Source organism: Calonectris borealis, chromosome 2 (assembly GCF_964195595.1).
Source record: "Calonectris borealis chromosome 2, bCalBor7.hap1.2, whole genome shotgun sequence".
NCBI classification, from domain to species: Eukaryota; Metazoa; Chordata; class Aves; order Procellariiformes; family Procellariidae; genus Calonectris; species Calonectris borealis.
The window spans coordinates 36,024,679-36,049,841 of NC_134313.1; the positions used below are offsets into that span (position 1 = coordinate 36,024,679).

General features: G+C 39.5%; 1 protein-coding gene across 3 annotated transcripts in view; it reads right to left on the reverse strand.

Moving 5' to 3' along the window:
- Positions 1 to 14,528: 14,528 nt before the first annotated feature.
- Positions 14,529 to 25,163, reverse strand: part of GDAP1 (ganglioside induced differentiation associated protein 1) — a 33,964-nt gene continuing 23,329 nt past the window's right edge. For all 3 annotated transcript variants that reach the window (XM_075141629.1, XM_075141628.1, XM_075141630.1), the window contains 4 exons: positions 24,412 to 24,585; positions 20,706 to 20,800; positions 20,127 to 20,241; positions 14,529 to 17,994 (listed from right to left, as the gene is read on the reverse strand). In XM_075141629.1, coding sequence (XP_074997730.1) covers positions 17,612 to 17,994; positions 20,127 to 20,241; positions 20,706 to 20,800; positions 24,412 to 24,568 — 750 coding nt within the window. In that variant the 5' untranslated portion in view covers positions 24,569 to 24,585 and the 3' untranslated portion in view covers positions 14,529 to 17,611. The remainder of the gene's footprint in view (positions 17,995 to 20,126; positions 20,242 to 20,705; positions 20,801 to 24,411; positions 24,586 to 25,163) is intronic.

The following is a 25,163-nucleotide window of genomic DNA, read 5'->3' on the forward strand; positions in this document are numbered from 1 at the left end:
GGATTGCCTATATATCAGTGTTTAACTCCAGCCAGCAACTAAGCACCACCCAGCTGCTCGCTCACTCCCCCCTGGTGGGATGGGGGAGAGAATCAGAAGAGTAAAAGTGACAAAACTCGTGGGTTGAGATAAAGGCAGTTTAATAGGTAAAGCAAAGCCGTTCACGCACGCAAAGCAAAACAAGGAATTCATTCACTGCTTCCCATCGGCAGGCAGGTGTTCAGCCATCGCCAGGAAAGCAGGGCTCCATCACGCGTAACGGTTCCTTGGGAAAACAAACACCATCACTCCGAATGTCTCCCCCTTTCCTTCTTCTTCCATGACATCATATGGTATGGAATATCCCTTTGGTCATTTGGGATCTGTTGTCCCAGCTGTGTCCCCTCCCAACTTCTTGCTGGTGGGGTGGGGTGAGAAGTAGAAAAGGCCTTGGCTCTGTGTATGCACTGCTCAGCAGTAACTAAAACATCCCTGTATTATCAACACAACGTTGTGTTTTCAGCACAAATCCAAAATATAGACCCATCCTAGCTACTGTGAAGAAAATTAACTCTATTCCAGTCAAAACCAGCACAACCAGTTTGCCGAACTAATAGTTCAGCTGCAGGAAAACAAGAGTACTGTGTTTTACCATTTAGAATAGGAGGAAGCTTGTTACTGAACAGAGAATAAAATATTTTTCTACTCCTGCTGTAAACTGCTGAGGTCAAGTCAAAGACTTCAGTCATGGCAGAACCTTTTATAAAGTCTGAATTCACCTTCAAATACAGGTAACTACTTTTGGTTGGATTTCCTTAACTGGATATTTTTATGCAAAAACTAAACAAAAAACTACCTCCATGCCTCTCTTTCCTGCCTCATAGTAGAGCATTACGAATAGACTGCAGATATTTTCAGGTAACTTTCATCTTTAAGTTACAATTTATATACCCCACTCCAAAATTTATAGCCCCCTCAGGACGAGGTATTAGATCACAATAACTATTTTATATCCACCAGAATTTCAGAAGTCAAATCTTTGCTGGATATAGTACATAAATAGACAAAAGATGCTATAGGCTTCCCTCATGCTCCACCTTTACAATAGTTCAGATTTACCACATAGCTACTATAGGAGGTCTCTGAACCTAAAGGACTGAGAAAGAATCCATTTGGCATGTTTCACTTTCAGACTTTTCTTACTGTTTAGCTGTCAGACAGCAAAACTAGTATGATCCAGAATTTTCCCGGTCAATGATAAAGAAGTTTTAATATGCTACTCATCCCTTTCAACAGCATTTCCATTCTCAAAGCATTAGAGATCTTCCAGGGGTAACTGTAAGTAACAGTTGTATTTGGGTTAAATTGTAGGATAGCTCCATGTCTTTGGAGAAGCCATTTCTCTGTAACTACTCTCTAAGTCCATGGTGCAATTGCAGGAAAGTTTTTGCACGCTACTTATCACTCTCGCAATACAGTCTGCATCACCAATATGCTTTCAAACTTATTTTGGAAGGCCCAAAGCAAAACAATTCTCTCAAGCAAAGGAAGATTTGGGTGTTGTCATGGAAGTTTTCACAGTGAGTGAAAATCAGCAGCAACCTACCTCTGCTCGAAATGCAGAGCAAATGGCACCATATGCGGTAATAAATAGTGCATAATGGGAATAAAGGCATAAATTAGGTTTTAATAGCAAGTTATGGGATTTAATTATATATCACTAAAAGGAAATACTATTTTTCCTTTTGAAGAGAAGGATTACATGTATGGTTACAGTTCTAGAAACCAAAAAGGAAATAAAATTAAGACAATTATTAAAGCACAGTATCCAAAGGAATCCCAAACCAAAGACTACTTTCTTTCTTTCTGCTATTAAATATATCATATATTTTTCTGAAACAGTGGAAATATAAATATTCCACATACTCCATAGTTGAAAATACTCAATTAGAAATGGCTTTGAAGTGCAATCTGATTCAGTGACAGATATTCCAAAACGTTCATACATTGGAGAAGATATTAGCTGTAACGTTGTACAGCTAATAAATGTGGTTTATTTCTATATTTTATTTAATCTTATATATTTTATTTAATAAATTATATATAAAACAATTTATAACATCATGCTTGTTTTATTATATATCATACATATCTGTTATTATATACTTATAATAAAATATATTTACATTTTATTAGATTTATTATTATCAGTATAATTAAACTCATATTGTTTATGAAACAAAAGTAATGGTAAAGCTACGAAGGATAAAACATACTATAGAATAAATTGCCACAACACATCTGGAAAGAAATCGTGTGAAAACTTTTATCAAGCGCAGTGTATAGTGTGGGCAGACAAAGGAATCCAGATTTGACGGAGGGAAGGCGCATACCCAGGGCCAGATTCTCAGCTGGGGTAAACTAGCAGAGCTACAGTGGACCCACCACAGTCTGCATTGCCTCACAGGTTGTGCAAGGTGAGCATCAAATTAAATTGGGCTGAGTTAGTGTCAAGCAAATTAAATTACCACAAAGACTCATGAAGGATGAGCAATAAAAGAGTAAAGGTGAAGAAAGAAATGGAGGTTGGAGGGGAGAAGGAAGCAAGAAAATCACCTAGGGAGAATGAAGAAGGGTTGAGTACCAAATAACTCCAAAAAAAAGGAAAAAAAAGGTTATGGGAAGCAGGAGGACAAACATACAGGAGAGCGACATACAGAGAGAGTCACGCTCTGTGAGCTGGGGAATGCCACCCTGCATCCACTGAACTCAGCTGAATTTGGAGCCTGTTCAGCATCTAGCAGGAATGTTTTGCATTTTCAAGAATAATATAAATGTCAAAGAAATTGAAAGAGTAACTAGAGACAAACCTGGAGAGACTGGCTCAAAGAGATTAAATAATAAAGAAGCAAATAAAGTATAGTGGGAAAGAAGGGAGAAAGAGACAACAGGTTGAAGAGAGAGAAAGAAAATTATAGCTAGAAAAATGATAACCAGAAAACACCGGGGGGGGGGGGAGGAGTGTACGTATATACATATATATACATAAATATACATAATTTTGTGGTGAAAAGTGAAAAAAAATTGGGAATGTAGGGAGACAAGCTATACAAAATAGGAGAGAAAACCAGTGTGAAGCAAAGTGCTGGTGAGGAAAAAAAGGAAATGTATAAAAATGGGTGGAAGCCTGGAGGAAAGCCTGGTTGTCAGAGCTGCAAAAGAAAAGAACGAGAATGGAAATTTAAAGAAGAGTTAGCACAATAAAGAAGTAAAATTAGAGGCAGAAGCATGGGATAGATCAGTGAAAACATCCATGTACTTCAGAGATGAAGCTGTGCTGTGTAGATCTGTCACTCTGAAAATATTTTTCAGGGAAAAGCATTTTTCCTCTATACAGCGAAGGTGGGGGGACAGCTTGGCACAGCAAAAAAAGTGGAGCAGCACTGTCCAATTTGCTATTCATCCCCACACTTAGCAGTGATAACAGTTTTCTGTTCGGCTCCTTGCCAGCCATCTCTCTTCTTGTGAGTCTGACCTATATTTTTTAACCCACTGCAGTAAATTCAACCCTGACCAAAGCTTGTAGGCCTGTGCATTGACATGTTCTGGTTTGATTTGTTTGCTCAAAAGGCAGCGTTTCTGATCCATTGGCCTAAACAGTGCTCTCCATTGCAGTGAGCAACTCAACCTTTTGCGCCATGGCTACTTCCCCTGCCAGCACACACAACATCGGGCCAGTGGAGACTGGGATGAGGTGATCCTCAGCTGGTGCGTCACCGGAGCTGCAGTGCCGCCGGCTGCAGGGGACACGCACACCAGAGTCACCGGGCACAGCGTCTGCAGGGCTGTGGAAACAGAGAGCCCCCCGCCAGAGAGAAACGCAGCTATGGCCGCCTCCCGTAAAGCTCTGTTGTGCTGACAGCAGTCCCTCAGGGGTGTCCCTGCCCCCGCGTGGGCGGTCCGCAGCCACAGGCCCTCAGGGTGTCCCTGCCCTGGTGTGGGTCACCCATAGCCAAATCCCTCAGAGGTGTATCTATGTCCCCCTCAGCAGCACTCAACCTTGTTTCCTAAACACATCTGCTGAGAGACCCCAAGGGCTCCTCCAACTGCCCAGAGTTCTGGCGCGCTCGGGGTGCTCGCGCCGGGGCCAGAGCCGTTGGGAACCGGCTGTGGCCGGCACAGGGCGTCCATGGCCTCCTCCCGCACCCGTCACCCCCGCAGCCTCCTCCTGCCCACACCCAGCTGCTGACAGCCAGCACAGCCCCTGTCAAATGGCAAAATTGAAGAGCAAAAGAAAAATCACACTTTTCTGAAGGGAGGGATCAAGCAAAGGGAGACGAGTCGGGGCGGACTCGCCCGTGGTCGCCCAGCTCCTGCTGTGTTTTCGGAGGGACTCTCCACAGCCCGTGCTCCAGGTCCCCTGAGCAGCTCAGGCTTATTCAGTGGTCCCCGCTGATGCCCCGTGGCCTCAGGAGGGATTGCTATGAGGACTTGTTAATGTTTTTTGATAATCTGGAAACCTAGTAATTAATTACATATTATTAGTATTTATTCTTAAACTAGGAGAGAAACTATTTTGTCATGGCTGATGTACAATACTCCGATGCTGCCAGCGTCACATATGTCAACTTCTTCGTGAGAGGGAAGGTTTCAAAAGTAGATTCTGAAACGACAATTTTTATTTTAATAATTCATCACAGTTTTATTCCTGGTCGAGAATGCCTTTTTTGAATTATCACATTGTTGGGATAATTAAAACAAAGTAAAATAAGTGGGATGAATAAATGTGTTTTTCTAATGAAAATCAGCATTGAAGAAGGAGTATTCTTTTGTGACTGGGTTTCTGCATACAGCAAGGGTGTTTATAGCACTACAGATGGCTTGTGATTCGACCTTAATTTAAGTTTCTGGCTGGATTGTACTCTGTATCAACGGGAATTATAATTTTAATACCAGTCCTGTATTTAATTCCAAAACTGTTGGAGTTGTGTGTTTGTTTACATATTTTGCTCCAAGATAAAATCTCAATGACAGTAAATAAACAGTGTCATGAAATCACTATTTATTTATCAGTACAAACAGAATTCATTTGGACTGAACTGATTTTCCAAAAGGGTTTTTAAGGGTTTTGTGGGTTGGTTTTATTTTGTTTTCTGTTGGGTTTTTTTTGAAAGCATTTTAACTTTATTACTGTGTTGCTGAAAATGCTGGCTTTGCACTGAATACTGCTCTCACTTGTTGTGTCCTTCTATGTAATAGACTTTTAATTAGCAAATACACTTATAAAGTGAGGGTTCCAAGTACTGATATTTGCTTATAATCTTACCTTTTGGGGAAATATTTATGGGGTAAAGCATCCTGTGGAAATTTTCTTTTCTCCTTCTGTAAAATACACTAGTTTAATAGTTTTACTCTACTATTTTGTTCTGCTATTTTTATAGACTGATTATTGCACATAGACACATTGTGGGGGTATATACAAGGAAGAAAGAAAACCTCTTTAAGCTTTAACAACATTACTGGTACAAGAACAATTGGGTATGACTGAGCTATAAAAGCTGGAAATAAGCTTAGGTTAGAAATTTTAACCATCAGAGAACTGAGGTTCTGTTCTAGCTTTGCTATAGATGACAGGGGTTCAAAAAGCCAAGCACAGACACCACCTGACAGAGAAGTTGACAGAGAAGTTTGGCAAACAGAAAAGGTGTCTTGGAGGAGGAGGAGGCATGATTTTAGGTGATGAATGAAATGGGTATTTTCCATGGTAGTAGTTTACAATTTAAAGCCCAACATGTTGTGAAAAGGGCCAGGACTATTCCAAGTATGAATCAGGAGGCTCTACCTTCCAGCTCTTTGGTCTTTGATCTCCGCACCCAAATGAGGAGTTGGGGACGACCTAGAAATGGACAGTTTAAACACACTGGTTCAAAGACTCGTGAAAAGGAGGGGGAAACAGAAGTTTCAGGGCAGACATGAAATGTAAATTAAAGAACTGGAAAAGCAGCAAAGAGTACTTGATAAAATGGTGCCTTGTTGTTAGTGATAAACCTGCTATTAATTGTGTCCACTTGCACTTTGTCTTAGGTGAGGAAAGGAAACAGGCTTGGTGAAATTCTTGTAGTAATGATAAGCAGGGGAAACAATGCTCTGAAACCAAGGATCTCTTATAGATCTCCAAATGCAGAAGATCAAAAAGACTAGGCTTTTTGCAAATCAGCTGTGGCACAAAGCTGAGAGGAGACTTCTCAGATATCCCTCGAAGTAGCAGAACAATTTTAGGCAAGTGCTGAGGAAGTATTTTTTATTCCAGAAAGTGAAGTAAGCAACTAATAGGGTGTTCTTCTACATTTCGTTATAACCAACCGTGAAATGGTGAGCGTGCATTAGCAATTTCAGTAAGACTAACCAATAACAATTAAGGTTCATGTTTCTTAGGAAAAGAGGGAAGGAAAACACGAATATGGGAATTTAAGGAAGTACCTTCAGAGTGTATGCTGTATTTTCCCTGGAAATTAAGGTAGGAAGAAGAGGAGTTCAAAAGAGCTGACAATTTCTTAAACAGTCTATGCTAAGGTTATCAACTATTGCAATGAGGAAGAAAAAAAAATATATCAAGAGCTCTCTAGGCAGATTAAAAGCTCTCTAGTATCGTCAAAATACAAGGAAGCATCCAAACAAGGCTAACTTACTACCAGTGTTAATTAATAGTTAAGAATATAGGCCCAATTCACAGAATAAAAGGTCTCTTGCTCTTGTTAGTTATGTCAAAGGTTATCAGAACATAGTGTTAGCTGAAATATGAAGCAGAGGTATTCGTTCATCATCCTCTGCTGGGCTGCTTTTGTTACAGGTCTGGAGAAGAGGTTTTCAGAAATCATACCTCCTCATCCTCCTTACGCACACTGTATCAGTCAGACTCCAGAGACTAAAAGAAACATAATTTATCACATATAAAAACACTCTGTTTTAAACACAACCATCAAGGTTCACATTCAAACAGGGGTACTACCATTTGGAAAACTATCTAGTGTTTTCTTAAAGCTACTTGAGCAGACAGTGTGGAGTCATTGCCACTTGAGAAAATTATGCAAATGTCTTACCCAAACACTGCTGACCATAAACCATGTACTTGTACTGAGCTCCTTTCGATGAAGCACAGTGAATACACTTCATCAGCAAAAACTCAAGTGTAGGCCTGTAAACCCCATAAACATTTGGCATGGCTGGGCTAGAAAGGAAAATTCCACCATTTGCATTCATCTGAAATCTAGCTGTCTCCCTTGTAGCACAGAGAAGAATAAGGCAGTTGCTAACATAATACATATAGGTACTTACTGGCCTTTTCTCCAGCTTGAGGAATGAGGCAATTCATGTTCCCAAACAGCTAACTAGCTCTTTTTTTCTTTTTTTTTTTAAATCTATCCTGTGTTCAATATTTCTTTGCAAGCACAGAAGTGAAAAGTCTTAGTGTACAAACTACAGAAATAAGCATTTGCACTTCTGTTGAGCTTTCCACCTGGTGATGTTCCGGAACAGTGGCAGCCTGATTGAAAAACTATTACTAAGTATTTTAAAATACTTCTTCAGAAGTCTCATTGAACCTAATCAGGCCACTTCCATGAGTAAACTCAGTGAATAAGAGATTTACGATTGGTACTCAGTGAAGTACCTGGCAAAGGTTCAATCTAATTTTTAGATTGTCTGAATATGAGTCCCAAAAGATAAAACACAGAAAATGTTAGTGCAACTATAAAAGAAGGAAAAGTTTCCACAAATTTTTGTAAAGTGAAACTTCTGCTTTTGGATAAATTGCCAATCCATCAGATTGGTCACTGTCACACCACCCTCTCTCAGATATGCCTATTATACACAATTGGTTTCAGGAATTTTATACGTGAAAATGACCTGTTTCTCAACCTTACCCGTGTGTGTTTCTCCCTCGTGAACCACATTATATGTAATAATATGGACATCAACTATGGGCCTGATTCAGAGGTCCTAACTGCCCACAGTCTTACTGAGTTAGGTGGGAGCTATAAATTCTCAGTAGCTTTGAGAATTAGACTGATACATTCTCACAGTCATGAAAAGACCATTGTGTTACAGATTAAGTATTCATGATATTAAATGTACCTCTGTCATTTAAGGTCTGGAGAATTGGCATTCTCCTTTGAAGATTACTGCAAGAAACTTTCAGTTATATTTATAAATGATGGAATTGGAGCACAAAGTGTTGAAGACAGGTGAAGTTAGAAATATGCATGTATTTTCCTCATGGAAAACTAGGAAATACCAAAACTATCTGTCATATCAATTATAGCTAATGCCAAGCAGCTATTATTACCAAAAACTTATATGCTTCGGAGCATATAAAGCTTGATAAATCTTTGCTTGCTTAAGCTCAGCAAGCAATTCCTTTAAATTAAACCATTTTGGCAGGCAGAGTCAGTATGTGCACCTCCAAACGTCCTCGCACAAAGCACTGTAAATACAATTTGTGGCAGTACTGATACAATAGGCAACATTAAAACAGATAATTATTTCATGAAAAAATAGGAGTCTGCCTAAGGTTTTGCCCCTTATTCTTTTCTTAACGGGACACCAACCCCCTCCTAGTTTCCCTATTCTCATAGCCAAAGCTGGGACTCCACCAGCTCTGGTGAAATTGTTAAAATAAGAAATCATTGTGGGTATGTTTTTCTCATTTGTGACACTAGTTATTAACGCAAGGCTATTGTGATATTACAGTATTACTGTGTTAGTGAATATATCTCATTTACTTTCATTAAGCACCTTCAGACTGCCAAATACCCAGCACTATAGAAGTACAACATATAATCGTGACATAGCAACATTAGACAATGTCAGCCTCCTGCTCCAAAATCCAATTCTGTGGTTGAATGTCAACAAGATGCAACATTACACAACGTGCCCACAGCCAGCAGGAGCCTGGGGAACTGCAGGTTATAGGGCAAACAGCCCAGATTAGAACCAGTCCTGTACAAACAAACACAAGATGAAGGACTGCAGTGTAGCAGAACAAAACTACTTTTGAGGCAAGGTCCTGTGGTGAGATTAATTATAATACATGTAAAAACATAAAATTTGTTAATACCTAATAAATCATTAATGGAAGTAAGCAGGGAAATTACTTACTGCTATCTTGAATCAGTGTTTCAAACTGTGGCTGAAATACAGAATATCTCATTAAACAGTGTCATTATTGAATGAGTCAATGAGTCAATGTAATAATAATGCTTGTTCCCCAATCCCCAACAAAGAGGTGTCCAGATAAGCTCTCACACACAGTAAGCAAAGTCTCTACCCGTTCACCAACACACTACGTCCTGTGATTGCTTCTCCCTCACGACAGTATTGCACATGTTGCAGTGTAGCACTCTATCAGGTGTGGATTTATTCTGTATTAAAAAACAACAACAACAACAACAACAACAAAGCATAAACCTTAGGGTTATCAGCCTGCTAACGTAACTTACCATTGCAGGTCCTCTTTGTCAGTCTCCATTACTATCTTCCCCGTCCCTTTTCTTTCCCATAACATAATGGTGCTGAAGCGTGTCAATGTGAAGTGTTACGCTAAAGCCTGCATTTCAGAACTAATTCTTGCTAAGGTAAGAGTTCTGCCTCTCTTTTACAGCCTTTCCTCCAGAGAAAGCTCCCTTGGTGTTCTTCTATCCAACATAATCTTCTGTAAGAAACAAAAGACCTTTTACAGTTTGGAAGACCAAGGAAAGGTTTCCAGTCTTTCTTCAAGACAGTTAGTCTGAGGAGAAGAGATATCTCCAGTCTTTAAATAATAATACCTTCCTCTTTACTTAAAGATGCATGAAGGAAACTTCATGGTTGACCTGACCAGCATCTTGTCTCTATTGCCCCTGCTCTGCAGAAGCTGTCTTTGGGCTGCCTTGAGAATTTCTAACATAAACTTACAACACTGGCTCTAAAACCATGAGCACCCTTTTTTCTCCCTGTGTCTTTAAGAGCAAGATGGGAATATGCTTTTCTTCACAAATACATCTTCAAGCCATTCTCTATACAAATATAAGCACAAGATACAAACTTTTTCCTGATTCCAGATCCCCATATGCAGGCCTTCTTCAAAGCGTTATCCCTGGACTGACAACTGATACAGCCGTGTAAACACCCAGCTATCCTCTCATTCCAAATTAGATAGAGATGTTAGGGCCACATTAGGCATTTAGCTCTGCAACCAGCTGGAGGAATTTCTCGGTATAAGCATTGCCACTTCTTGTGTTGGGTTCGAAGCTTGGTTTGCTTCTCCTCCCACATGTCACACAAGGCTGGGGGACTGCAATGAACTTCTTTCAGTTGCTGCTGGACTTCTACCTCTGCATGCTGCTACAGAGGTGGAACTGCAGTCTCAGCTGATGTTGCTGGTGTTGCTGTTCTGCCAGCCATTTTGGGAGTATTTGCATCTTTTCCTTTGCACAAAAGGAATCCTGAGAATTTCTTATAACACACAAGAACTCTTATCCAGTATGATATTCCTAAGAAAATTAACTAAGCACAGTTATTTTTGCCTTTTTTTAATATATATATACATAAAAGAGAAATCTGTTATCTTTTTATTTGCTGGAGCTTCTTTGTATCTCGGTCACAATCTGTTGTTAACAACAGAAAAATGAAGTCAGCTATAGCTTTTTGGTTCTCTTTCAAATCCAAAGAATAAAAAATTTATGATGCTGTTCTGGAATCAGCCCTAAACATACATTCTTGGACTTGTTTTAAAAGAATTCTTTATTCCAAAAATAACTCCATATTCCAAGATTTTTGATTCAGTATGTGCTGCCCATATTAAAAGCTTACACAGCTTTTAAAAGCTTAAGCTCTGCATATATCCTTTGTTTCAGAAAGGTATTGTGCAGCTTTCATTGTCTCTGTAACAAATAGGTTGATTAAAACAAAACTTTTCAAGGCAAAGTCTTAAAATGTGATTCATGGCATAATGACTTTAAAATCAAATTCAGATCCGATGTAAGTAGATGCACCACTACATTTTTTGTAACAATGACTCATACCAGATCTGAATCTGGCTCTTTTGTTACAATCTGAAATCTTGATACCTCCATTACTGCAACATCGGCCAATTTTATTTCCTCTGTAACTTTTAGTGGCTTCTGCCTTTGTGTTTTAGAGCTCTCTAAAATTCAGCACAATGGAAGGGTGCACAACTGCTTAAGGCACCAGATTTGGACAAAGAGCACCTGGCCTCATCTGGTGCAGACTTCCTGCGAGATCGTTGTCTCTGGAGCTGTTTCTATGAAAAGATCTGAAAATCTAAGATGTACGTCCTTCTACTTTTACCGCCTCTGGCTCTGGGGTGCAAACAGACCTCTGGTTTGGTGTCTAGTCTTGCGACTAGGCTTCTGGGGAGAGTTACGCAGTTCAAAGCATATGCTTTTACAGTACCTTTCTGAACAGCGGTTCAACATAAATATCTGTATGAGGAAGCTGACTTCACCAGGCATTCAACAAGGACAGATACTCCTTCATAGTGTTTCCCTCCACTGATTTCAGTTAAATAGTCAAAGTGATATAGAACAAATACGTCCCGTGAAGTGGCAATCCAAAAGCCTCTCCCCACCCACAGAAGAGCCACCCAGAGCTGGACCAGAAGAAACGGTGATGGAGCTTCTCTGGACATCTTCTCCTCTCGTTCATCTGGGCTGCAGAGCCTGGAATTCCCTCCCCTTCACCAAACCTGTGTTATGCACATAAATATATTCTCTCCAAGAGGTCAGCATTTGCTAACCGCTGGCTTTTAAAGATAGCTGGCAGAGGAGGCTGCGTGGCAGGCCCTGCTCCCCATAAAGTTGCTGAGTGACTGGCAGTCTCGGCCCTCCACGTGTTCAAACTAATTTTGTCAAAGGAAATGCCTCTGACTTCTGCAAAGACGGACATGCTTTGTGCTCCTGAAGAGGGAGCCTGACTCTGCAACCTACTGCATAGGGCACGTATCTACGAGGGGGGAGTTTTTCTCTCTACTTCTGAGTTTTACTAACTTCAATACAAAGTGGGGGAGAAGGACTTCACTTTCTGTAAGGTGAATGCCTCAGCCAGCAGGTGACAGAACCAGTGGTCTCCTCACACCTGGTCTGGCCCCATGAACGCTTTATTTTCTGCTGCATAGGGAAACACAGGCACTACCTGCTTAAATGCTTGACGTTAGGTAACCTTTCTGAAACAAGCCTTAAATGAGCGATTTTCAGGATGGCAATTGTTTCTCAACAGCTAAAGCTTTTTGTCCAGTCTAAATGCAGTAGCATTCAGCTTCTGATCTGGATGAATAGCTTACAAGAAGCACCAAATACATCAATGTACATTCTCAAGTCCCTACATTCCTGATGTTACCAATGTTATCAAATACTACTATAATGCTATCAAAGTAAATAAGGACAGACAGCAGCCGATGTAGGAACAGTGAAGGGGAACACATCCCCACACAAAAATATGCCAGTGACACAAGCAGTCTGACTCATTCCCTCTCCACGTGCTCCCCAGTTCTGCCTGTAAAGCAATTTCCTTTAGAGAAGCTGTTTCTCTTTGGTTCTTTAGCCATAGCTAGGCATGCGAAGAACCTCCCTTTTACTCCCTTCCAGGCTGCTGGTGGGGACTACACCGGCCTTCACAGCGGGATTCAGACGTTGTCTTCAGTCCTGCAAAGGATCTCAAAAATTGCATACAATCAAGCGCTGAGTTTGAACTATAAGGGATGATTCTCATTGTGTTAATTTGAAATAAATCAACCAAATATTCTTCATTTTAGCTTTAGAGCTGGATTTTATAAATATAAATAATATAGTAACATACATAATTGTCAATTCTTTTTAGTAAAAGAAATATGGAAGGGATAAATAGGGACATTATAAAATATATACAAAGGAGATTAATATATATTAATATATGTAAAGTAGATTAATAGTGATTTCTGCTATTATGTATTAGTTTACACAATACACTTTTATACAATTATTCATGAGTATTTTAAACTGTAGTAAAAATTAATGCTGATGTAAAGCTAAGATGGAAATAGCTAGGACTTCAGCTCTGCAAATTCCAACAGATTCGTCCCACAACACTAAGCTTATCCACAGCTTAACTATTTTATGGTGCAACATTTTTAACTTCACATTAAATAAAGCACCATGATTGTAACTTAGAAAGAAAAACAGAAATAAAAATGCTACTGAAGTACTGTATGAGTGAGTTAACAGTATTTTAAGAACTCTGGCTTCTGGAATTTCCTGAGTTTTGAGTGCCTGACTTTGTGACTTGGTACTGCACCAAAACGAAAAATTTCTTTTTAAAGAAAGGAGGGAAAAAAAAAATGTTTTGTTTGGGATTTTTCTACATGCTTTTGACTTCCTTAGCACATCTTATAAATTGCCTAAGCACAACCTTACACCTCTGTGTCTAATATCTGCTAAACAGAGAGATAAACTTAATAAGGAGGCCTCAGTAAAAAATAGTCTGTCATATGCCTTATTGCAGAGCACAGTGTGCTCCAGTTAGCTAGATCCACTGCTTTTCACCTACTTTCTGTCTATTGCTATCTCTAATCCCCACAAATTGGGGCATGCCAATCTGCTCTCTAAACCTTAGTAGCTCCTTGCTCTCATAAAATTAAGATATAAGTAAAAAATGCCTTTAAAAATGTGATATACAAAAGTGGACATATGGCTATGTGAATCTGGACAAGGTATTTATACTTGCCGTACTTACCTTCCCATTCACTCTTGCTCCTCTTGCCTATTTAGACATAAGCTTTTCACAGCAAGGGCTCTGTGTATACTTCTGATTAACACTAACATCAAGGCTACCTCAAAGTGGGTCCATAGACCACACGTGTCATAATCTCCTGAAACTCAAACCCTACCAGCTGTCTACCTGATCCCAGCAGCTCTGCTGACTTTCAAAATACTGAGAGTAAATGCATGCAAGCCTCACATACTGCTGTGTATTCCTCCATTTAACAAGGAAGGAGGTCCAATGCAGACTGTTATCGTGCAAGATATTAAAAAAAAAAAGTTCTGGCCAGACTAACACTAGTCGGGGCACACAGTTTGGTCTCATTAAGGACAATGTCAGTGTGGACAACACAGCTTATGTCTTTATCATGCACCTTACAGAAAGGACCCCCAGCTTCTGCAGCTCAACAATGTAAGCCAAGAATCAGGGTCACACTCAGAAGGGAAGTGGGGTTTTTTTTTGGTATGGATTAATTGAAAATGCAAAAACTGCTTGCCCTTCTTCTTTAAATGGGCTTTCTACATTATTAAATGGCTTGTCGAGCCTCATGCATATACAGCTCAGACAGACAATCAAAGAAAACTATCATTGTAACCGTTGTTTCCAGATACATGCAAGGCAATCTGCTGAACACCTTTTAAACTGAAGTATTAGAGGCATCTCTCCTTGAATAGCATCAAACTCCTTACAACAATGTTGTGTGATCCTCAAATGTGCTTTGTTTTACTGATATAGAAGACATAAAACCGTCTAGAAAGTGGTCTTAGAATCGATGTTTATTATGCAGGTCTCACATACAAAGATATGATCGGAAATATATCTGATGTGTGATATGAGAGCAAACAGTAAACGAAAACCAGAAGATTGCTTGTGTATCCAATCTAAATAGTATACAGAAGTACCACAGCAAAGAACATAAGCCAGGTTGAAAAGAAACTTTACAAGCACCACACAAAAGCTATCCTGCACAAAGAGCCATATCCAGCATATGCGCTTCTAAATCTCATCCTATTTTGAGGAATTTAATCATGGATAAGCCTTTTGCTGCCACCTGTACAGAAACCAGTGTTGCACAGAGTACTTCAGGGCAGTGAAAATACGTAGGCTATCAAATAATTGAACTAACAGACATGAATTAAACTAGGGATCCCAACTTTTCGACAGTAAAAGTTTTATTTATTCCTGCAGATGACAAGTTTAATTGCTGTTCAGTGACATTCATTTTAATGTGAAATATCATTTCAACTTTGCCCTTTTATTTACCCAGTGTAGAAACCACACACGAGCATAAATGATAGGTACCAGAGAACCAGCCAGAAGCAGACCAACGCAGTTGTTTCAAGAGCTCTTGCAAGACTGCTGGTCTGATGAGGATGCTCACATCCATCTTATGCTGAGATCACAAACCTTTTGTTTGTGAAAACTAGCGTTCTCCTGCGCATCCCAGAGGCGTGCCAACGTGTAGCCCTGGAGGACCACTGACATCTGGTGGTCATTTCAGTCCTCCCCAACAGTACCTGCAGCTCCTGGCAGGCAACGAGCGCTAGCTGAAGCGCAGAGATCACTGAGGTTTGGGGGGAAGCAAAACTGCTTCATCAATATCTCGCCTGTATCACAGCGCACAGGGCTGCTAGTGTGAACTAAACTGGCACACCTTCTTATCTAGAACTAACACATTAAAAAAAAAAGAGGAAGGAAAAAGTAAAATATAAATTAATTCTAAGGAAAGCTAAGTCATATATGTTAAATTTTACCATGACTTGATCAGATTATATTTTACAGATGGCCTGAAGAAATACATGCCAGGGAAGCATTAAGTTACAGGCCTTACTCTGTGTTTATTAACTTAGTGGAATTTGTTGGCTACAAGTAAATGCAGATGAACAGCAATATACAAACAACAAACTCAGTTAAAGCTGCCAGCACATTAATAGTATTGTTAGATTAAACTTACTCCAGAGATAATAAAGCTGTTCTAAATAGAGCACATTTAATTCAACAAGTTCTTGAGAACAACTGGGTCATGAAATAGAATTATGTAAAACTGTCTTTCTGACAAATAAAAGAAGAATTGTTTCCTAGGTAAGATGTTTCTTATTACTGAAAAGGAGCAGTGAGATTTCGGTCTTCTTTTGCTAGACAACTAGCACAATATTAAATTATAAGCAGGAATATTCAACAATTTTATCCATTTTGGTACCTGTACATGGTGAGACTGCCCAGACAGAAACTGCCTCAGTTCTCTCCAGCAAACTTGAGAGAGGATCTTCCTGACCCTCAAAAGCAATTGTGCAGAGAGACCACAGCCATCAGCACTGGATCTAAAATGTACTTAGGCCTGTTAGCACTGGTTGTTGATAGGCAAACATTTAGAGCTATGTTTTGCTTGTTGCAGTTATCTACAACTTGTAAACAAAACTCTGAGGCTTTCAGACATTCATCAAGAATACAAAAATCTTACTAAACTGTCATGAGAATTTTCAATCCTTCCCAATCGCTTTCTTGCTGCAAAATGATTCAAAGTCTATTTTCAGGTAAATGTGCATTTGTCATTGAAACGGGAGCTCAATTCAAACCTAGTAACACTCTCAGCACCTGCTGAGTAGTGGGAAATAATCAAAGTGTTTTTCTACACCTTTCCTACATGCTACAAGAGTGCAGCTTTGCAAAAAATCTGCAGTACAAATCATTAGTCTCCAAACTGACCTATATTTTTCACTTACCACCAATATGACACCTCTCCATAAGTAAACAGATTCTAAATTACAGTTTCACCTTCAATCTCAGCTACCTAACCAGATTGATAGATAGTGAACTATTTTAAATTACTTTTATAAAATGCATTGTTGTGCATACATTTTCTAGTTGGCTGTGGCACATTGTGGGCAAACATTTCATAGAGGCACATGCAATTGCTAACATCGCCAAGTAGTGTGCAAAAAATAGCCAGTGCTCAGAGTGGAAACAAGAAAGGGTACATGGGACACTGATACGGAGACAATTGTATCAAGCCACCCCAATGAAAGCAGGAAATGTGCACCAAGATAGTTTCGTTTGACTCAGCCAGGGATTGTGGCTGAGCTGGGCACCTGGCTGGGCCAAAGGCTACCCAAAAGGCTTTCAAAAGACAAGTATCACGTTTTTCACTCCCATTTGTATTCCAGCAGAAGTCTAGCATCTGCTGACCGCTGATGCCTCTGGAGAATTTCACTCGTGTGGCCCACAAATCACTGATGTTCGTCTGTGTTTCAGGTCTCTTCCGGTACTGCTGCATGAACATACAGTGACAAAAGTGGCTCCACAAGACTACTTTTTAGTACCTTCCTAAAGGTCCAACTGCAAATCAATAGACATTAATCAGTACAGAAACACTCACTCCCGTACACAAGAGGCACAGAGCCTATGTTCCACTTAAATCCTATTCCGAGCATTTAAAGTGAGTGCTATTTTCAGTATTTCAACAATGCTGGTTTCTGCACAGTAATGCATTTCACCCACAGTGAAAAGCTGTCACATTGCTGCACATCTATTAAATAAAAGCATTATAATTAGGTCAGCTACTGGGTAAAGAAGACAATAACCCCTTTAACAAAGCACTGTTACAGCCCTTATAGGTCCTCGTCTGAAAAGAAAGTCTCTCCTTTCCTTTGTTGTCCCTGCAAAATGTATTTTCCACAAATATCTTGGCATTGCCAATCCAATTACACAACAGCAGGAGACAATCACTGTGTGACAATGTTCTAATTCACAGATATAACCTTTCTTCTACATTTATATCTTATTGGGGATATTTTCCTGGGGGATAGAGATGCCCTCCACTCACCACCAGGGACAGACGGGTCTAAAAATAATTTTGCCTTGTTCTAATCGATAACATCATGTTGGCAAACCTCTTCCGAAGACACATGAAAGCAAGATAACCTATTCCCGCCAGCATGCTGACCAGCAGGGTGGTTCCAAGAACCCTGGGTGCCCTTTTCTTGGCCACGCGGAATGCCGTTGGCAGAACGGCCGAGATTAATATATTGTTGACGTGTCCTAAAACTTTGTAAAATGCTTTTCTCTTCAGGACGCGCTCGTAATACGCTTCCAAGTTGGGCCGCTTTCCGTTTCCCCAGTTTCTTCTTGCTAATCCCAGAAACTTCAGGCGATGTAATGTGACGGCAAGTGATACATCTGCCAGACTGAAGAAATCACCACAGAGCCAAGGCTGATTTTCATCTTCTGAGCAGAGATAAAACATAACGAATTAGGAGCTAATGGACACAAGCACACGTAGAAGCCTCCATGGGCTAATATTTAGTTTAGTTCTGTTTCAAAATGCTGCCTAATAAACACCACCAACACTTCAGCTAAGATATGACTTTAATCAATGAACATTTTACTAATCCCTGTCCATTCTTCACACAATATTGTAAAGTCTTAGGCTCAGCAGCCTGGCCTACATTTGTTAAGGAACAAAGAGCCACGTTTTAGGTTCATAAATTAAAACCCACAGTAAACACTTATTTTCCTCAACCACATTTCTCAAATCTGGATTAAACTAAACAGGAGTGGAAAGGAGGAAGGCAGTTTAGCTTTTACTGAAACGCTACCACTTGCCTGAAGAATTTATTGTCTTGCCTGTGTCACCCAGGTCTATGGCATTTACTCAAGAACTGCTAATTTGCTGGAGACTTTCAAGTCAAGAAGAAATGGATCAGATGACTGACCTGCACCAAACACACCAGCTCAGCGAGAAGATAGAGTTTGTCTACTCATCCTTCCTTTGTGCCTCCTAGACCCCAAACCATGGGGTTTTTACACTGAGAAGTTTGAGAAGCGATGGATATTCACACTGCCCACCTTTAGTCAGGAGCACAGATGGAGACCCCAGGCTCCCTCTCCAGTCAAAGGAAAGAGGTGAATGTTCCTGGGATGGCTCAGAGCAGGCACTGCCAGGCAGCATCTAACCAGTGATCTGAACCACCACCACCTGAAAGGGCTGACCCGTACTGACTACACCGAGAGCTTTTGAAACCCAGGATATGAAGTTTGGTAGTTAGCATAGCTGCCAGCACGAGTACTCTGCTCTAGCCTAGATCTCAAACAGGAGATCCCTCCTCATTTGCAACCTTTTGCAGTTCTTCCCACACAAAAACCGCTGGCATGAACATTCAGCAGCACCTCTGTGGAAACAGAGAAATTTTGCAATGTCCCTTTCAACTCATTTGCCACCAGAGGAAAGCAACAGTTTGGCACACCACGGGTACCAGTCCATTTCAACCAGTTCTGCAGGTTTGGAAGAAAGGCCTCTGCAGAGAACGAGTGTATCCTGTGTTGCTGAAAGGATACCTGGGGATTCATCCAATGCATTAAGTAAATCAGACGATGGAAAGGAAGACCAAAGAAGCTAACCTGTATGAAAGAAAGGTGCCTGCAGTGGCGGCAGCAGTAAGTGACTGAGGGATTTGAGCAGTAGCAAAAGAAGCAGAAGCTCAGAGGTTGACCAGGACCTGGAGAAGCATTGTTCGCAAACCTCAAAAATGTGAATAGCTCAGACAAAACTCCAAGAGGCAGGTAATAGCCATATGTTTTACTAAATCCTGTGATCCTGGCAGTTTTCATAAGCTCATCAATATTGTATCAGTTGACTCCTTGGAAAGGCTTTAGCACAGAAAGCAAAGGGGCTGCTGGAAATGGTAACAGACTTAGTTTGCTGAACAACATTCTGCCACCCTTTGTGAGTTAAAACATTTTCTGTGACTCTTTCACTGTTGAGTCAGTAGAAAATTTAACCTAGATTTTCAATCACTGGTTCAAATCTACTGTCTTGATAGTAACTGATAATTATTACAACAGCTATTTATAGAGCCAAATATATATGCTTTCCAAGAGGGTGGGGGGAGGGGGCTTGCTCAATGATTAGAGCACTTATCCAGATTGCTAATTCTGCATATACCACAAATATCAGCACAGTATTTACACAAGTGTGTAATAAACCTGTGTTAAACATTAAGGTCGTGATCATTATAGTGAACGGAGGCCTACAACAACAACATCAAGGATAACATTCTGTAGTTAAGCTTTTTCTTATTTTCTTGATAAAACACTGCAAAATTGTGCAGCTAATTACACTCACTAGGCTGAATATGTGACCAAGCACTCTCATAAGACAGTGAGAACTCACTGACAGCAGCAGTAAACTAAACTAGTATTTAAAACAGTATTGATCCCTTCTGTGATGTTAGATCAGTAGATTCTAAAAGTATCAAATCAGATACATTAAAACCAGTTCTATAACGGTGCTGTCAAGAAGTTTACTCAGTCTCCCGAAACATAAGCATCAACAGGATTTAGCAAGAATAATTCCTCACCTGGCGTTTCTTCATTTCGCCGCTGCAATTCAGTCTCAACCTGATCCAAAACTTTTTCCAGTTCATCCAGTATTTTCTTTAGGTATTTTATATTATCATGATCCAGCAGTTTAGACTAAATATATATACAGGTTAGTGTTTTAATCATTGTACAGAGTTTATACTTTTATCAGAGAAACTTTTACTTAGATACTGCAGTGCTTATTCATAAAATGTGATTATTTTCTCCACATAGTCAGCTGGATACCATTTGGGTACTGGTGACAATTCAGATAACAGAAGAAAAACATTAGAGATGCTAGATCTCGAGGTTTACCTCACCCTGCAGGGTGCTCAACAGCCCAACACCAGCACTGATGTGTACTTACCTTTGAAGTCAGTGGGACCAGTCCAATACTTCAGCACACACTTGAAGTGTGTAGCTGATCTGGGGGACAGACTGCTTCATGCCTTGTAGGGTTAAATCACTGCATGACATTACTGGTAATGACAGGTGAAACAAATGTTTACATTGTGACAGAAAAAATCTGACACCAACAAGCTCATAAAAAAGCGGGGGAATACAAAGAGTTTTCTTACTTTAAGGCGCTTCTGTTTTGCTATGTAGGCATCCTGAAGGTCTGGATTTTCTTCTGCAAGTTTCTTCAACTCTGATTCTGTGTTACTTATTTGGCCTGATACAAAAAACCGAAGGAGTGACATTAGATATCTAAATGTACCCATAATGCAATCCACAGGAACTAATCAATAGCTTGTGTACAAATATCACACTGAAGAAATGGGAAGTGGTACTTCAATGAAGCATCACCGCCAAGTTGGGATTCAAAAGCATCATGTTTTGGAAAACTTAACTGCCACATAAATTGACCCCAGCACACCTTCTGCCCATCAGTTTGCAATGAACTCTATAAAGTCGTGATCTGCCAGGCAAGAATGAGGAATTCTTGTGAATATTTTTCTCTTACTCAGATAAAACCATTTTGCTGCCAAAAACTGTGCTAAATCCATGAAATTCTACTACAAATACCTTAGGTCTCTGATGTTTTGTTCCTGGGATCCTAACACACTTTTCATGCTGTGAAAGTGCAGATAGGCCCATACTGAGTTTTTCTGTAGGTCACTGTAGGTCACATGCATAATTCCACAGCAAAAGCCTAAATACCACTGAATATGGAAACAAAGTGTTTTCAGTTAGCTAAAATGTGACACCAAAATCTGTGATCCCTTTTGGAAATGTTCATTACGGAGTATATGGATGTTCTAGAAAAACATTCATTATATTACTTAAAGAAGGAATGATGTGAAAAATTTAAGGTAATTTTACTGATTCCTACTACATGTGTATAGCCTTTTCTCTCCTTAAAATGGGGCTTTGCTTGAAAATGCCATACTTACAGACCTAGAATACCAAAAGATAGTGAATAATAAGTTATCTTCTAAAAATAAATATTTCTAGTAATAAATTGAGAATAAAAGAATAATTATAGGGCATGAATCACCTCTCACTTGTACTTGATAATTAAGATTAGTTCTAATTAACTCTTATAAATTAAACTGATAAAAAATTCTTGCTAGAGAATAATGAACTCACTGTTTTATATATTTGTTTCAACCTGACATGACTGTGAAAGCCATCTTTCAACAAAGTATATGAAGAAATTGAAGGATGTAATCACACAACTAAAATCTTATATATGCAATTAATTACTTAATTGGATTTGGTATGCATAAACATAATACATAACTGGCTGGTGGCTTGCTTATTATATCTAGCAGTCTGAAAAAGATCAGCTTTTCAAAGCTGAAAACTAAACCATCCGGGAGAAGTCTGAACAAGCAAAGGAATTGTTTAGGAACATCCAGGAGCTATTCAAATAAATGCCTCAAATCAAGAAAGCAGGCCATGCTGTAAGTATAAAAAGGTAAGAAAACATCCCATTTTAGACAAGTAGTAATTTTAGCTCTACCAATATGAACGTGTGTCTGTAAACTGACAACAATTTATACCAACTAGAAGCTAGAGGGGAAGAACACATACAGCCAGCAGAACATAAGACAATATTGTAAAATGAACCGTAATAAAAACACTATTACCGTGTGAAAACAGAAAAACTATCAATAATGCCTACGAGTAAAGTACAATTGTTCGATAAACAGTTAGCATCCACATTTGGCGGAAAAAAAAAAAACCACAAACCAGACAGTACGCTGATATAAGAGAATAATTCATATTACTTCAGAAAAAAAAAATGGTAATTACTCTTGCTGAAATTACCCATTCTAAATCTCTCCAGATACTTTTTATAAAGAATTTATTTTTAAATAGCAATCATCTTTGGACCAGCAACACTGACTTCTAAATACTTTGCAATGCTCAAGAAGTTTCCAGCAGACAAGAAGAAAATACTGCGCTGATGTTTTATAAAGGATAACTCATGCAACCTTAAGGAAAACTAACTGCCTGACTTCAGTTCTGGCAACATAAAGGCGTGGCTAATAAGAGAACTGACTTGGCAAAAATTTTAAGGAGTAGGATAACACAGTTTGTTGGAAATAGAACCTCTCAAACTAACACAGTATCATCTTTTACGATATTATGAATTTGGTAATAGTATAGTTGTATTACATTTCAAAGTCTCTACAGTATTTGACTTTGTTCTACGGAGCATTCTAAAATATCATACAAAAAAAATCAACACGATATAAAGCACTGACATTGACGAAAGAAATCAGAGATCTCAGAACACAACTATAAACAGGGAATCGTCATCCAGCCGTGTTCTCAGGATTTGATCCTTGTCCTAGAACTATTTAGTTCTTTCGTAATACTTAAATGGAAAATAAAAGCATTAATTAAAGTTTCCATGATACAAAGACTAGAAGGGACATAAATCAAGAAAAAACCTGGCACTGATGATAGTCAGTGGTCTGGACTGGTTGATAAACTGGGCCTAAGCAAGGAATCAATGTTCCAACACAGTCCAATGTAAAATATAAATTGAAGCAAGAGATACAAGCCATGTTTCTTGGCAAAAGGGCTGTAAGTTTGCAAGCAGTTCTGAAAAGCTAGGCTGAGGTCATGATCCACGATCAGCTGAACAAGGATTCCCAGTGCAGTTCTGTGGCTGAAAGTAACGCCGGAGTCCTTGAACATACATATAGTGAAAAAAACAAGAATAAAGAAATATGTATCTCCCTATCTGATACCAAGGTGAACAGAATCTGCTGTCCTGTTCTGGCGTCCAAACCCGGGCCGGGGGAAGGGGGAGAAAAGAAAAAGGGAAAAAAAAAAGATCTATGAGAACTGAAAGATTATTTGCCAAGGATTTTTCTGAATATCACTGAACGTTGTTTAAACGAAGTATTTCTGCAAACTACTGGATGTGAAACAGGAGTTCATTTCAGGAGGTTCTCTGTTATAAAGAGAACTGGGCAACATAATCTACAATTATTTCCTGTGCCCTTCGTATATTTTTTCTTGGGAAACTGGTATGTATATAAAAGTCCATCAAGTAAAATATCGATCCCAAGGAAGTCAAAGGACATTTTACCATTGATTCTACCAGACCACTGGTTCATTCTTTATCCTGGTTCTATATTGTTGTGTTATTTGCACCCAGGATTTTGGTTTAAATTGTGCTTTAACAATTTCCATTGGTCTGATGAACCCAAGCTACTCATTCTTCACACTTTTTTTTTTTTTCCCTCCCTAGCCCCTGGCACCAAGTTGACACTCATACATTCCTCAGACAAAGAGGGCCTGATGGTTCTCTTACAACATATTAGATAAACAGACTTTGTTTCATTGAGGCTAATCTGCATTTGCACCACTTGGAGAGGAAAGAAATTGCTTTAATTTAATAGGTAAACTTACTACATTTACAATCACAAAAAAATGGGTTTCCTTCAGTGTAGTGGTTTGATGTGAACAGTAATACAGCTGTTCCCTAGAAACTGCTTTATAAGCATAAACAGCAAGATCAGAAAATAAAATACTCACAGCTGTCACAGCTGCCATTTTCTGTTATGCACAAGAAGCACATTTTCAATCATTAGGAAAATTAATTCCACAGACGCCTCAAAAATGACACTTCCTCTTTCCCATTTTCAAATCATAACAGGCTATAAAATCAATAAAAAGTATATGCACAGATTATCAAGGACTGCAACTAAAATTGGAAATCTGTGCTCAATAGATTCTGCTTAAGGTGCACTGAAGACACGAGATGATTGTAATGCAACATCCTATTAACTGATAGGCACTCAGAGCTATACCAGTACATACTACGAATTCTGCTGGTAGCATAGGCTGGAATCATGGAGTCCACCGTTAACTCGGGGTGCAGGATGCAGCCATGCGTGTAGGCATCCATAGGCAAGGAGTCTAAAAGCTCTCTATAGTGTTGCACCCTTGGATAATACATGCTCCCTTCATCTGGCATTAATCTTGGTACTTCCTCTGCAATACAAAGTTAAAAATGAAATTAAGAAAAGAAGAACCAAGTAATTGACCAAAAGCAGTATTTCCAAAGTTACTTCGGTTATGTCCAACCGGCACAGATGACACAGCCACAGTTAAGAAAGCTTCACTTGTTCCCCACCGTAACTCAACAGTGTTATCACAGCTCAGAGAAACATATATACACATATTTCATTTTAAAATGTTTGAATAATTCCAATTCCTATGCAGCAACCCACATAAACTCGTATTTAAGAGGCCTTCAAATCAGAAAACCGCATTCAGCATCTATTACTTCTAGGAATGGGCAACCATGGCACACAACCCTTTAGCCCTCTCACACTAGGGCACAACTGAGGTTCTAGTAAGTTGTTACAGCTGACGCATTACTACAGCTGCAATGCTGTAGAAATTACAGTACAGGAATCCTACTCAAAGCGCGATTAGAGGTACTCCTGCACACCACTGAGTTTTACCCTGCCCTCGATCTACCTGGGCCCCGACTCCTCCTTTGATGAAAACGCCAGCATTAAGTACGTATTATGTTCACCCAATAATGAAGTTTTCTTCATGCCTTA